General features: G+C 44.9%; 3 protein-coding genes across 3 annotated transcripts; 1 reads left to right on the top strand and 2 right to left on the bottom strand.

Moving 5' to 3' along the window:
* Window positions 1-255: 255 nt before the first annotated feature.
* Window positions 256-2361, bottom strand: LOC146639849 (uncharacterized). Its single transcript, XM_085361841.1, has one exon. It carries the CDS (start codon window positions 2359-2361, stop codon window positions 256-258), a length of 2106 nt encoding a protein of 701 aa, XP_085217967.1.
* A 4404-nt stretch (window positions 2362-6765) lies between these two features.
* Window positions 6766-9321, bottom strand: LOC146639850 (uncharacterized). The gene has a single exon (XM_085346605.1). The coding sequence runs from the start codon at window positions 9023-9025 to the stop codon at window positions 6818-6820; it is 2208 nt and encodes a 735-aa protein (XP_085202731.1). The 5' UTR covers window positions 9026-9321; the 3' UTR covers window positions 6766-6817.
* A 3550-nt stretch (window positions 9322-12871) lies between these two features.
* On the top strand, window positions 12872-15243 carry LOC146639851 (C5a anaphylatoxin chemotactic receptor 1). Its single transcript, XM_085355872.1, has 3 exons — window positions 12872-12879; window positions 13808-13941; window positions 14288-15243. Exons 2-3 carry the CDS (start codon window positions 13828-13830, stop codon window positions 15218-15220), a joined length of 1047 nt encoding a protein of 348 aa, XP_085211998.1. The 5' UTR covers window positions 12872-12879; window positions 13808-13827; the 3' UTR covers window positions 15221-15243.
* The last annotated feature ends 583 nt before the right edge of the window (window positions 15244-15826 follow it).

Here is a 15826-nt window from a genome sequence, read left to right on the forward strand (position 1 = left end):
CTGCTAAGGACATTCAAAAGTGAATATGGTAAAACGTGAGGAAGGGGTATGGAAAAAAAACAATTTATATCCAATGGTGGGAGTACACATTCGCTCAGGCTTAAGTCCGGAGACCCTGAGAACATCGCTTAACCCTCACAACCCGACCAGACACAGTTCAACCAGATATATCCTTCAAGAGGAAGTGGGTGAGGGAAACAATTAATAACAAGTCTAATACAAAACACCACAGAGAAACAACCATTCTAGAAGCATTTAAACAAGAGAAAGACGATAATGTTCGTCACCCTCACGATCAGAGTTTTCATCATCCGTTGGCGAGGAGGTGGGAAGTTGACTAGCCAATAAAGGCATCTGCCGGGCGAGATCCTTATCCTCAGGAGTGAAAGCTGTAACAATCAGTCTCTGGAACAGGGATCGAATGCATGGAATACAACAGCAACCGCAGGTGACTAGGACAGCAACAAAAACTGAGATGGAAACTAGGATGGAAGCTACAAGGGCCTTATATTTGCCAAACATGTTAAGCCAAGAGTCCCACATGGCAGTATCAACGCCCGAGTGTTCCTTCATTTTAACAGTAAGAGCTGTGAGACCAGTAATAGCTTTAGTGAGGGAACCATCAGGAGCTGTGTTATTGGGGATATAGGTACAGCACTCCTGACCAAAAAGGCTGCAGACTCCGCCTCTTTCTGCGAGGAGAAAATCCGTTGCGACCCTGTTTTGGAAAGCCATTAGGGAAGTGGCAGATAACTGTGCATGCACAGCTTCAAAACCATCTCGAGTGTAATTAGCTAACAGTTGCACATTAAAGTGAATGTAGTTAATTCTGTCTACATTCGCATTTATTTCAACCATCCAAAGTATCGAGGCCCATCCTGCTTTAACCTGGTCTCGCAGTTTATATTCATCGGGGACCCCACGGGGTATACCTACAGCATCAATATAGGTTGGATTATGAGCTGAACCTGGGATTAGAGAACGTTTAGAGCGGCGTTCAGAGGAGGATGGGAGGCCAACTTCGTGTACTTCTATAGAGAGATCTACTGGAGTGACTGAAACAGGTAAAATAAGAGTTATGAGAGCGCAAAGACCTGACGCATCCCGAGGGAAACCATCATATAACTTGTTTTTGCCACACCACCACCACAAATCAGCCCTAGCCGTAGGTCGGAAGTTTGGTTTCATAACCGTCATCTCAGTGCACCAAGAAGAGTTCAAGCTACCTAGTTTTACTGCATTGCCAGTCAGGTTAATACAAGTGAAATTGTTCACAGCTACATCTGAAGAAAAGAAAGGTGGTTTATTAGAGACCGAGCGTTGAGTTTTAGGAAAGTGGTTTTCCAGATATGAGCAATGACCTCGTTTTGTATTGTTCATAAGATGCAGGAGGCATGCACTATTGACTGGCGCCGGTACAACTCTTAAAGTGGGGCGGGCTCCCATACAAACTATGCAGTCGGAAGCCGTCTTGTCAGCAGCTTGTTCAGCTAGTAGTAACCAGTTGTTTGTTGCTCCAGAAATACCGGTTAGAATTTGGAAGAGGTCATCTTTAGACATTTTATTTGTGTCTACAATGCGTATTCGGCCGTTTCTCCCCCCGTTTGTATATGTCACCGGAGGGCCATTAAAGGTGGGGTTATCATCTTTAACTACAGAGCTTGGAGCTGCACCAACGCTAGGGCATATTTCCATTTGCCAATACAGGGCGGTGCGATCAGTCCAAGGGGCAAGTATAAATTGTTGACAGGAGGTCAAGGCCAGATCCTTTAGGGTAAAAATTAAGCCTGAAAGATCCGGTTTTTTTGCTATTCTGAGCATATTTTGGTTTCTCCAGTGCAAAGCCTGACCCCTAGAGTGCTTGGACCAATCGAGGTCCGTTTCTGACACTAAACTGGACCACTTCCACTGATGCCAACCTCCCAGGGTTATATACCACACTGAGGAGGAGAGATGTACTGCAAGGTTAAAAAGATCCCCCCCTTGGTCTTTGGTGACGGGAGTGACTGGGAAGCTAGCGAAATCTATTTCAACTACCCAACTTTTATTGTTGGGGACACAGAGAGTAATCATTCTAGTCGTACTTGGGGTACAGGAGGTAACCGTGTCTCGTTTCTTTCTAAATCGATCGGGCGTGGGCAAAACTGGAGAGGAAGTGGTGGGCAAGACCCTAGGGGCTACATTTGTCAGATTGGGACTGTCAGAAAGGGGCGAAGCTTTTGAACTTGAAGGTGTCAGAAGTGTCGGGGGCCCTTCACAGATCAGGATTATGCCAATGGGAATGAGACCCAGGGCCAGGAAGCAAACAAAGACGCAACATCTTTGCCTGCCTGTCATTTCAGGGGGAAAGGGCCAAGACATGTTTACTTAGCTTGGATGTCGTCTAATAGAGGATGATGGGGCACAGAAAGGTGGTCCAGTTCCCCCCACCTCGCCAAGGGCGTGTTCTAGGAGTTAAAGAGCAACAAAAAGTATCAGTGACACAACTTTAAATGAGCTTTCAGCGGTTAAAACTATTGCAATGTAAAATGTAAATCTTAAAAACTCAAGCCAATATAAAAGCAAAGTCATAAAAGATGTTAAAAATAGAAAAATAAAAATGTTTAGTTCAGTATGAAGAACACCCCCTTTTGTAACCAGCCGGCTTGTAGGTTGAGTTTTGGCTCCCTCAAGTGGTTGGTGATGCTGTTGCAGCTCCTTCTGACAGGTCCTTCTGCACCTCTCTCAAGGTTCTTCCTGGTTCGGTGGCAGCAGCGCACTGTGTGTAATGAAACCAGGTGTCACCTTTCCCTTCGAGCCTGACAGCGTGGGAGGTCCGCTCTGTTATGCGGTAAGGGCCTGTCCAGCGAGGCTCAGCCCACTTTCTCTTTGTGACTTTCAGGAGGACGTAGTCCATTCCAGGTGTAGCCGCCTCTTTCAGCTCTTGCTGGTTTCTTTCAGCGACCTGTGAGGAATACTGGGCAACAAAACTGCGGAGCATGTTATAATATGTCCTCGGATCGAGGTCTGAATCAGCTTCATCCGACATTAACAGGCGAGAGGAGGGGCCAGGAAAAGGCCTGCCATGCTCCAACTCAAATGGAGTGTAACCAGAGGTTTGATTTACTGAGCATCTTATGGACATTAATGCAAGAGGCAATGCCTTAACCCAATCTAATTTGGTCTGTGCACAGATTTTAGCCAATTTAGTTTTTAGAGTTTGATTCATCCTTTCCACTTTCCCCTGGGACTGGGGGTGGTAAACTGAGCCAAACTTATGTTTCAAACCTAATGCGGCTTCAACCCTCTGCAGATCGTGGTTCCTGAAATGTGAACCATTGTCCGACCTTATGACCTCGGGAAACCCATGCTGTGGTATATAATGATTAATCAGACACTTCACCACAGTTCTACTGTTTTCACTTGCTGTCGGCCAGGCTTCTGGCCAACCTGAAAATGCATCCACAGCCACCAGCAGGTACCTGTAACTACCTACTCTGTCCACCATGTCTGTGTAATCAATGATTATTTCTTTCCCTGGGCAAAGTGGGATGGGGAAGTACCCTGCTATTGGCTTGAAGGCGGGCTTGATTCCAAATTGGTTGCACTCCTTACAGGTTTTAACCATGTATTTTGTCATGTCTTTTAGATAAGGGTGCCACCAGGCGGCTAAGTTCCTCATCATTTGTGCAGGTCCCACATGCCCCACTCCATGTGCCTCTTCCATTGCTGTCTGTCTGACCCCTGGCGGTAGAATGGGCCTTCCATCTGGGCCACGCCAAACATCTGTGTTTGTGGCCCCTCTTGTTACCCATAATGATTTTTCCTGGGGGCTGGCTTTGTCCTGTAACTCTCTGATTGTGGCTAGGCCTAGTTGTATGGGTGGTCTTTCTGGAGGGGGTGTGGCTTCTGGGTCCATTACCATAATCAGGGAGGGTAAGTAACCAGCTGTCTGCTTAGCTACTAAGTCGGCCTGTTTGTTACCTAATGCCACTAAGTCTAGTCCGGCACTGTGTCCTTTGCATTTTACCACTGCCACCTTAACAGGTAACAACAGTGCTTCCGCTAATTCCCTCATTTCTATCTCATGTTTAATAGGCTTTCCGCTGGCTGTCAAAAAACCAGCTCTTAGCCACTGCTTGAGCTCCACATGCACTGCTCCCACAGCATAAGCTGAATCACTGTATATATTCACTTTCTGTCCCTTTCCCATCCTTAAGGCTTCAATCACCGCTCTCAGTTCAGCTCTCTGTGCAGACTGTTGTCCTGTCAACTGCTCTGCTTTCACTGTTTTCCATCTCATGTCTGTCTGTTCCACTATTGCCCATGCAGCCTTCAACATTCCACTTTCAGTTCTGAAACAACATCCATCTGTGAACCAATCTTTTTCTGCATCCATTAGAGGTTCTGCCTGCAAATCTGGCCTGATTTTCTCCTGTACCTGCACAACCTCTTCACACATATGTGGTTCCCCCGATCCCATGTGATCAGCCATGTTTATGCCTTCATGTGAGTAGGTGATGTGTGGTGCTTCCAAAATGGTACTGAGGCGTCTCTGCCTGAGTGAAGTGAGTGTGAAGGCCTGTGAGGAGACGTAGGCCACCACACTGTGTGATGTCAAAATTTTTAGTGGGTGGTTCATCACTATGTGTGCTGTTTTCTGAATGATTTTTGCAAGTCCAGAAACGTGTTGTGTGCACGGTGGGTGGCGTTTTTCAGTGTTGTCAAGCATTACGCTTACATATGTCAACACTTTTCTCTCTCCCCCTTTTTTCTGGAACAGGATACCATTGATATGGGTTCCAGTTCCAGAAACATCAAGATGAAAAGGCAAAGCATAATCTGGCACAGCAAGGTCAGAGGCGACAGAAAGCTGTTGTTTTAACTTTATAAACGCCTGTTCTGTTTCTGTAGTCCATGAGAGGGGAGCAGAGAGGTTTCTCATGCCTTGTTCATTTACCAAAGCGCGCAAAGGGGAAGTAAGGCCAACATAGTCTGGGACATAGGTCCTGCTGTAACCAGTCAGGCCCAAAAATGACAACATGTCTTTTACAGTTAGAGGTTTTGGATGGTGCAAAATGGAGTTCCTGTGTTCTGGGGACAAGGAAATACCGGACTGTGAGACCATGCGGCCTAGAAAAGAAACCTGTTTTCTTGCAATCTGTAGTTTGTTTTTGCTCACTTTAAAACCTGTGTTGGCCAGGTGGTGAAGTACCACTCTGGTGGCCTCCAAACAGATGTCAGCCGTGGGGGCAGACAGCAAAAGGTCATCCACATATTGTATTAACATACAGTCAGATGGTAGTGGGCTGGTTTGTAAAAGTTCTTTCAAACACTGATTAAACAGTCCTGGGGAGAGGGCAAATCCCTGTGGTAAGCGAGTGTAACGCCATTGTCGGCCTCTAAATGTAAATGAGAAAATGTCACGCAGTGACTCACGAAGTGGGAGGCAGAAAAAGGCATTAGCCAAGTCAATGCAGGTGAACCAGGCATGAGATGGTGGGAGGTTGGTCAAGGCAACATAAGGATTAGGCACAGGCAAAGTAGGAGTGCCAAGTAAGGCATTAATCCTTCTCAAATCATGTGCCATTCTGAACTTCCCCGTGCCTTTTTTCTCAACGGGTAGGATGGGCGTGTTCCACTTAGAGCAGGAGGGCTCCAAGACACCGGCAGTGACCAAACCAGAAATTGTTTCTGCAATCCCAGCCTCAGCCTCCGGTCTGTGTGGGTACTGAGGCTGCCACAAAGGGGTAGCAGATGACAGTTGAAAAGAGACTGGCTCCACATCAACTAAACCTACATCTGTGGGTCCATGGGACCACAAACAATCTGGAAGAGAGTCGAGTAAAGGCGCAGCATCACAGTGGTCTGTGTGTTCTCTGCCATGTGACCCGCTGACCACTCTATGTTGCAGTGTTGAGGAATTAAAGCAATCATTTAAAATTTGGTATGTCTTGGTAGATGGAGAAAACAAAACCTGTGGGAGTTTTGTAGGTGTCCAGTCAGTGGCCGCAAGGGAACGTTTAACCATTCCACCCAGCTCCTTAGCCTGGTGTCCAGGATGTAAGGCCAGTGACACATGGGGAGCTGCCTCATCAGACATCATGTACCACTGTAATTGATCTGTTGTAAAAGTAACCGCTGCTGCCACTCCCTCCGGTGCCGCAAAAATGCACGACATGTTCAGAGACCAAGCCCGCCCCTCACACTGCTCTTGGAACATGTGCTGGTACCAGGTGGTGTCATGCCTGTCATAAAACAGTGTAACATGAGGTGGGTCAGGGGGAGGGACATAAGGATGTAGGAGTGAGAGCCACGGCCGCCATTGCTGAAAAGCAGTACAAACTCCTGGTTCAGCAGGTGTTTCAACTTCCAATAATGCCCAGTAGATGTCAGCAGAGTCCGCCAAACAGGAGGAGGGTTGCAGTAGAAACTGACCACCTCCCTCTGGCCCATTAGAACAGGGAAGCACAACCCCAGTAGGGAGAGTCACAGTTAGGCCTTGTGAAGAGCAGAGTATTGTGGCTCCTAATTTAATCAACAAGTCTCTTCCCAGTAAATTCACAGGAGCCTGTTTTGAACACACATAGCTGTGTAACAAAGTCTGATCTCCAACCGTTGTGGGGAGGGGCACGGTGTAAGGCAGAGTTTTAGGTTCCCCAGATATGCCCACCACTGTAATCACTGTGTCAGTAAGTCTTTCACGAGCAACATCCTTAATGGTGGAGTACGTAGCTCCAGTGTCCACTAAAAAGCTGCTTCTTCTTCTATCTACAGTTATGGACAGCATAGGGTCCGCCGTTGTCCCTTCACCGTCCTGGGCAGTCTGTGGGGTGTCCTATAGCTGGGGACCACCCTCGTAGTACTCCCACCCCATCACAGGCATCTGTGGGGCCGGGGGCACTTCAACTAAAGCACCACGAGGTCCACCTCTGTGGCCAGGATGCTGATAGGGCCCACCACGGGCTCCCCTGCCTCTTCCAGCAGCCGGGTTCAAAGGGCACGCTTTAGCCCAGTGTCCAGGTTGTCCACACCGGAAACAAACATACATCTGGCCTCCCCTACCACCTCCCATCTGACCCCTTCCCCTGAAACCACCTCTGTTTCCTCCAAATGGGGAACCTCTCTGCCCATAAGGGGCCGGGGAGTGATAAGCACCATACTGGGGGGGCTGTGGATCAGTTGGCCATGGGTTCGGATACAAATCAGGGGCAACTGGACCAGGAGGGGGAGCCGCAGCGGCCACAAGCTGCTTTTTAGGCTTGTCACCTTTTCCACCCAGGTCGTTTTTAGCTTTCTGCAGCTGAACCTTCAACAGTTGCAACTGTAAATCTTCGACGCTCTCCGCTTTATCATCAGACTTAATCTGCACTTTGTTAAGATTAAAAATCAAATGTTTCTTCCAGATTGCAAAGTCACAGTCCTGCAAATCAGGATTATCCTCCATTTTCTGGCTTACTGACTCCGGAATGCCCCTCAGCACCGCCCTTCTAAACCACATGCTCTGTGAACAAGTCCTACTGGGGTGATGACCTGTATGGTTCACCCAGTCTTCAACAGCCTGATTTAGATAATGGGTGGGATTTTGCTTTCCCTCCCATTTAAATTTCTGTAAGGTGCCTTGATTTTTGGGTGGGAATTGTTTGCGCAGGGCCGGTCCAATAAACCTCAAGGCCTGCATCAGTGGCACCTCGTTCTCATGCATGGTAGTACCCGCATTTTGTTCCAGGTCCGCTGCCTGAGATCGGGATGTGCACCTAGTTATAATAGCTCTAAAATCTCCCAGTGCGAGGTCCTGTCCAGCTGTGTATTTATCCAAACCAGCCAACCAGGCATTCCCTCCCTCCATTATGTCAGGGAGTTTGTCCACTAGGGCCTGGACATCTCCGAATGAATAAGGTTGATACACTGGTGTACGTTGCGCTTTAGTCTGGACCAGGGGAAACATGCCTGGAGGCTGAGGCACAGGGCCCTTAGATCTAGTCTGATATCCTAAACTGGGAGAGGTAGAGAGGGGTGTATTGTTAAGGTCACTGAGTTCATCATCAGTATCCTCAGTTTTTCCCCCGCCTGGTGGGGTAGCAGTGTCAGCAAAAACGTGGGCTAAACTCATCTGTGTTTCCGGATCCTGACGGCCCACCAAAGACATGGTAACTGTGACATTTGGTGAAGTGCCAGGCTCAGTTTTTGCAGTAGCGGTCAGATCTCCCTTAACAGCGACAGGAGTGCTGGCAAAGGGGTTGGACCGGGAAAGGGGGGCTGACGCAACACGATTATTCACCTGGACCACTGACCTATGTTCATTTAAGCAGCTGCGTAATGCTGCTTCTAGATCAGTTAATTGTTGTTCAGTGGGTTCCTGTCTGTTCATTCGAACCGCAAATGGTGCGCTCGCAAATGGGTCAGTTAGGCCCTCAGATCCGGTTCCAGAACACTGGGACATAGAAGAGGGGGCTCTACTACTAGCTGAGGATGTCGCCGACAGAGAGGAGCTTCCTGGGCAAAAATGCTTGGTATCTATGGGAGTTGGAGCTACGGGCGGTTCTTCTCCAATAGTCATTATTCCACCAGAGATATTAAGTACCGGATATATGCCTGCTGAGGGAGGAGTTGAGGCAGAATAGGGAGGTGGCTGAGACCTATTTTTCTTCATGTGTGGTTTTGCAGTTTCCCATAAACACACCCAGTGATTAAATTTAACTTTGCGGCCTGCGTGCTTATCTGCTTCCTTTCTGTGTCTCACCCCGCTCATCACACCTGCACCTGCTGCTGCTGAGTTGGCTTCTTCCTCTTTCTCTTTTGCCTGCATAGCCTTATTCTGCCAAATTATTCCCCAATTACCACTACTCCCCTCGTCCTTTCCCTTTTCTTTCATTAACCTTTCAGCTGTTTTCCTCAATGACTCTTTCTGCTTTTTTGCTTCTTTAGGCTGGTGTGTGGAGTTGATGACTGTCTCAACACATGTTAATTGTTCTCCCAATGTGCTAAGAATAACACCGGGACCCCAACCATCATCATTAGTTTCTCGATCTAATTCTCCATCCATTTTACTGTCAATGGAGGAGTGTTCTTTTATTGATTTTAAAGGAGAATTTGGGCCAGCTGGGTTTCTGCCTCTGTTAGGCACTAACAGCTGGGGCGCTGCTTTAAAGGTGAGTCAGCACTGAAATATCCCTTCAGGTGTTACCAAGCTTCTACCAAACCGGAGTCTGGCGGGTAACCTTGCCTAGAGCTTCCTGATAGGGGTGCTAGTTGGTTGTCACCTTGTTCACACGTCTCATTCACACTTCATACATTACCTGCAGTCACTCATTACCCTCCTTATGTATGTAATAAATGTGTAAAAAAAAAAAAAAAAAAAAAATTCTATGTGTGGTGTATTATTTTAACCAAAAGAGGAACCTAGTTCCTTTAATTGTGTAATCTGTGAACAACGGAGAACCAAACTGTCCTGCCCAGTGTTCCACAGCAAGCATTCAGCGTGTATTTATGTGTGTCCAATATCAAACAGAACATCAAAACATTTAAAACACTGAAATCATCGGGGTTTTAAGAAGAGATCCGTTTTCTCCTATTGATCAAAGGGACCCCTCCTTTGGACTCCAACCAGTACTTCTCCTTTTTAAGTTTTAGAGGATCTTTTCTAATAAAGTCCTCTGGGCCTTCCTAACCCTTCTGTAGTTTAGAGAATATTACTAAAAAATATTCTCAAGGCCTTTAACCTTTTAATTTGTTTAGAAAGGCGTTACTAATAAACCCTTTCAAGGTCCCAGACCTGCACTGAGGTATTTATCCGACACCGGAGAGCAACCCGTCGGCTGCAACCGTGGTCAGACCTCAGTTCACTCTTATCTTTATTCACTTATTCACTTATCTCTTATTCACTTATTTCTTATTCACTTGTCTGATTCTCAACAAGCCTTAAGTAAGCCAGACAATTTTGGTTATGAATTACTAGGAGTTTGGACACTAAGTATTTTTATAATGTTCAATATAGCAGAAATAAAAGGTCTGCTTACCTTGTTTTTGTGTGCACACAGCTTTTGTCCAAACTCCGTTCACTCAGACCACGGCCGATGTCCTCCCATCCGTTCCAGTTGACCTGGAGCGGATCCTGTTCGTGACGCCAATTGAAGGATATAAAAAAACAACAACAGCAATAGAATAATATTAAACACAAAGTGAACCCGTCTTCCTTCATTAAATAGGTTCTTTTAGATGTTAAGGAGGAATTGACTTAACCAGGCTGGCGGAGAATGAAGACAACCGGACACCTGCAGCAGATGGGGAATCAGTGAACTTTTATTGAGACAGAGACAATCTCTCAACACAGCTCACATCAGGAGATTCCTGAGATTTGCTGTGAGGATAGGTATATATTCTCTAAAACTTACAGGAGGGGGTTGTGAGGAAAGTGCTGCATTAGCAGAAAAACAACTCCATAAAAGGAAATCGGCCTTGGGTGTTCTAGTCTCTTCGCTTGCAGATATCTTGCACCTGCAGGATGAGGCGATCGCTTCTTATCGCTCTCAAGGCCAAAGTCGTGAGCACATTTTTATTACACAGTTGCACAGTAACTTTAAAGCTGAACAATATTTAAAGCTGAATAATGTTTGATCAGATTATATTTTCTTCAGGACCCTGCTTGTCCAGATTGAGATTTGATATCTGGAAGGTTGTAATTTGAAAACTTATATAATAAAGTCAAACACTGGGCCCAATTTTTAGCATTCTTCCTCTTCTTTAGGGGTCACCACAGTGGATGATCTTCCTTCAATCACCCTATCCCTAATATGCTCCTCTGTAACACCAACCGTCTGCATGTCCTCCTTCACTACAACCATGAACCTTCTCGGCGGTCTTCCTCTTTTTCTCCTACCTGGAAAATATTGTCCCACACTCTCTCCTCTGCACGCATCCAAACGTCAGCCTGAGCTGTCCCTCTGATATACTCACTTCGTTGTTCTCAGTGCCACAGTCACCATAGCTGGTCTCAGTTTCAAGCCTCAAACTGAGAATCTGGCTATTACAAATTTCTTGGCATTTTAAAACTAGATGCCATGAGCAACTTAGAAACAGAGGACACTGCACACTCACACAGCGGCAACTAATCAGTTAGAAAGTAGCCACATACTAAAGCATGTCCTGCTGTACCTTTGATTTTAGTATAAACGAGAGCAAAATTTGTAAAATTAACCTCACGTTAAACTCAAAGAGACTTCAAACTAAGCGAGACCATAAACTCATCAGGAAAGTCTTTATAGAGGTTTTATAACCAAGTGAGCCACAGATCCCTCGGGGACTGTGTCAGGAAGAGCATCCAGTGTAATAAAAAATAATAAATAAATCAAAAACATGCAGAGCTATCCTCTGTGGCGAACTCCTGCGAATAAAATACCATTTTAAAGTAGCTGTTTAAAGAGCCATGCGCTTTCCCATAAGACTTCTGTACCAGGGGTGTCTAACATAAGGCCCAGGGTCCAGAACTGGCCCATCAAAGACTTGATTTTGGCCCACTGACTTTATAAAATGTGAAGACATGCATAGATTTTGAACTTTTAACTGAAATTTTATAAGTTGTTCATTAACATCTTTTTCTATTGACAAAAACTGCTCATGCTCAGCCGTACTTAAATTACACCAAATTGATTAACTAAGAGATAAAAAATTTAATTTCAGTGAAGTTCCTGTTTTTCTACTATTAGTGACTCCGTAGTTAATTAACAATAACTTTTTTCATAATTACAGATCAGTCTGTGCAATGAACTATCATAAAAAGTTACCACCACTCCCGCCCACTTTACATGAAACAACTATATGTGCTGTATGTGGCCCACGATGTAAAATGAATTTGACATTCCTGTTTGACATTCCTGCAGGGTGCGTACAGTTTTAATGTGTGTCTACTTCACTTTTCACACACTGAGCCTACCTCAGGGAAGCTTTAGACCCGGCCACTGCAAACAAACGTCAAATGGCACGCACAGGCGTGATCTGGAGCGTCTCGTGAAAGCAGAAAGCTGTGTTAGATAAATAATTTTCAATTATCACGTGAGTGTTTTGCTGTGAGGAGCACCTTCATCAACCAGCCGGCCAAAGTATTAAACCAGTGTCCCTGATAAGTTTAAAGCAGCTGACCCTTGACACAAACACAGCTGAAAATAATACGAATTAGCTAAAATTATTTTTCAATAGCATTTTCAGTTTGATTGTGCTCTCCTCATTTATAACGACAGATCCTTTTGGCTCAACAACATTCATTTGTTGTGTTTTGTTAAAATTAGCGTGTGTTGTTGTTTTGATATAGACTGAAAGCTTCGATCAAGTCCAAAACTGTTTTTTCGGGTGTTTAAAAATGATCTTATCATCCACTCCACACAAAGAAATGCAAAACAATGTGACAGACATAATAGAAAAGGAAGTAAAGCAAATCGAAATCTAGATTGATGAATATCTGAACGCGGCACCGGCAGCTCAAGAGCAGCTGGGGTACGTTTCCTCTCACTGCCAGCTATGAAAAACAAAGTGCCCACCAAAATGTTAGAAATCAAGTTTCATGGAAAAAAACAAACAAAAAAACAACTTTGTGGCAATTTTTTTTTTTTTTAAAGAGAGACGTGGCAGTTTTATCTTATTCAGTTTTTACCTTTTATGCCTCTGAGGTTAACAACTACTCATGTAAAGCAGCTGATAAAGCCGGAGGGAAACACTTGAAATGGCTTTTCACTATCAGAAGAAAATGATGATTGACTCTAAGATGTTGTAAATATGGTTATAGGAAGGAGTGTGTGTCTGTGTGTTGCAATCACAGACAGGAAAGAGAGAGAGTTAGGCAGATAGGCACTCCCTTTTTATTGATATGCTACTCCACTTCTTCCACCCACAACTCAAGTAAAGGAGGTGAGTAAAGAAGTCTTTGAATTAGATTTTAATTTGAATCCTGCTTTTAGATTTTAATTTTATTTTTTAAAACAACCAACTTCAAAGTGTTTAATCTCCACTGATTCACAGCTACTGATAACTCTGGTGCAGGTTGGTACTGATCTGGTTAGTACGGGCAGCAAACTAAAATTGGAGTCAGTTACAGCACAAATGCTGCTCATTGCTTTTAATACTTAACATGGAAAAAGGAAATTTTTTTGTGATTTGTGAAAGCAGAAATTCGCTTTTGCTTTGAAAAAAATGAATCCATACCAGGGAGATAAGTTCACTGATACATGAATGTTTGCATGCAGCAGCAGAATAGCAGACCCCGGGGTTGCCTGAATGTACGTGTAGCAGATTCCTTTCTCGTTAATCACTGCTGTTGCACCTGACGTGCATGCTGTGCTTTCATGTTTTTATTATTCACGCCATGGAAACAAAAAGCAGCACATAAAGTCAAACTGCCTCTTGAGATAAAAGCTGACATTTGCACCAAAACCCACAAAATTGTCAAAGTTAGAGTACAGTGGTTACGTGCAGTGGTTATGATTATTCATCCGATTAGAAAATGCCACCTAAGTGATAGATGATTTTTTTTAAAAACACCCACCCAGGTGATTCAGACTCGAGCGCTGCACTCACTTTGTTTCATTCGCTATTTTTAAGTAAGGAACGTAACTTTAAGAAACAATGCAAAGCTGAGCAAACGTACAGAAGGAAGTTTGTGGCGTCACCTTGCTGTGTGGTGTGGACATCAGCTTGTCAACATTTTAGGCAACCAGCATATGTGAAATCTGTCTTTCAGTGCAACAGTTGCATATTTTCCTTCTCCATCAGTGATGAAATTGTTTATTGACAAACAGCCGCAGTACTTTCTGTATTTAACTAACGTGCTGCATTACAGCCCAGTTTCGTATCGGCCCGATGGCTGGCATGAATGGGACACAGGTGGAAAACCTATCTAGCTCCAACAGCAGCACCTGGCAGGCAGAGGCTTCAAGAGGAACCCAGATTGTAGTTACGCTGCTTATCTTCTTGGTGAGAAATCTTCTCCTTTTTTTTTACTTTCAGTTCATGAATCGTTTCCGATGTAAAATTCACATTCAGTATCAGTTCCACTTACATATATACATGTGGAGTAAATGCTCCATGTATTGCAGCTACAACAGGCAGGGAGCCTGTTCAATGTAAATGACGATTGTCATGCAAAGGCTGAAAAAGCCACCAGAGCTCATTAAATAAGACCAGCTCCATCTTCGTATCGGTTTCACAGAATGAACAGTAGGTTCAGTCTTCACAACAAGCAAATAAATGAATTCCTGCAAAATGTCAAGTTGCTGTTTCCCCGAGCCTAACTGCAACCTGGTTGTCTTGGTACCTCAAGGTGGGCGCGCCTCTGAATGGGCTCGTGGTTTGGGCGCTCGGATTTCGGAGTCATCGTCATGTGGTGCGTAGAGGTAGTAATGAGGAGACACGCGCTGCCAGCAGTTTCCGTGTCTATGTCCTGAACCTTGCCCTGGCCGATCTGGTGCTGATCCTGCGGACCCCTCTCATGTTGGGCTTTCTCATTCACAACTACAGCTGGCCATTTGGGGACACCTTCTGCCGCATCATCATGTTCCTGCGGGTCCTGGGATTGTACGCCTCTGCTTTCCTCCTCTGCGCTGTGGCTCTGGAACGATGCTTGTGCCTGCTGAGGCCGGTGTGGGCTCGACTGCGACGGCCAGCTTGGGCCGTCCCTTTGGCCTGTGGTCTCATATGGCTGATAGCTACCATCTTGTCTAGCCCCTACCTCTACTTCGCTGTCCTGCAGGAGAAATCTGGGAAACACCTTTGCTATGAGAGTGAAGGGCATAATACGACTTTGTTCGTAATCGAAACTTTAGCAGGTTTCATGTTGCCCGTGCTGGTGTTCCTGGGAAGTAACCTGGCTGTTCTGCTCACTATTAGGAGAGCTTCACCTCCAACACCCACCTCCTCCACTCCTTCAATGGCACGCAAGATGATAAGGATGTACCATGTGCTCTTTTTCACAATGCTCCTCTTCCTCACCTGCTGGGTCCCCTATTTTGTTTGTCGATTTGTACAGGCTTTGGCCAAATCTCACTCTCTGTTTCAGTCAGCAAGCTATGGTAAATACATATCTCTGTACCTGGTGTATATCAAGAGCGCCCTGAACCCTGTGCTTTACGTGTTTGCTGCCAGAGGCTTAGGCCGTGCCATCAAAGCTTCTCTGGTCTCCACCATTGACCGACTTTTCAATGATGACTCCTCAGAGTCCATACGAAGGAAGTCACTGAAAAACTCGCAGATGTAACAGGGAGGCCAATAATGTAATAATTTAGCATGTTAACTCTTCATTTCTTCAGCATTTCTTTTAACATGTGCATTTCTCCTTTTGTGGAAATTATTCATCCCCCTTTAAAATGTGAGTTGTGTAAATACAGAAGTAGAAGTGTTTGAGTTATTACAAGTGAATGTACCGCAGTGTCCTCTTTATGAGTGAAAACCACACATAATCTTGTAAATAAAATGATGATTTTTGCTTTAGTTTGACAGTTTTGCAGAGATGTGATCCTATCTGGACCATGTATTTCAAGGATCTGGACTGTTATTGATTTGTTTTGAATGTACACATACTTTTTTATTTTTTTATTTTAATAGGCTATTAAAATTTTTGAGAATGGGAATGGAAAAGTTTCATTTACAAAACAAAACAAACAAACAGAAATTACTCCTATGCTTTGCCAAAAAGAGCATATTTGGCTCATGAAAAGGAGATTTGGGTTTGGCTGTTGCTGCCAGCTCCTAACAAGAAGCTGCCTCTGTCTGAACATGCTGATGGCAGGGTTGTTATTCTAGGGGGAAATGAATTCATGAATCATCTTGTTCACTGGTTTATGCAACATGCACAGCAATGAAA

This window comes from Diplotaxodon limnothrissa, linkage group LG1 (assembly GCF_057381915.1).
Source record: "Diplotaxodon limnothrissa isolate DT_005_m linkage group LG1, D_limnothrissa_male_GT1.1, whole genome shotgun sequence".
Classification (NCBI taxonomy): Eukaryota; Metazoa; Chordata; class Actinopteri; order Cichliformes; family Cichlidae; genus Diplotaxodon; species Diplotaxodon limnothrissa.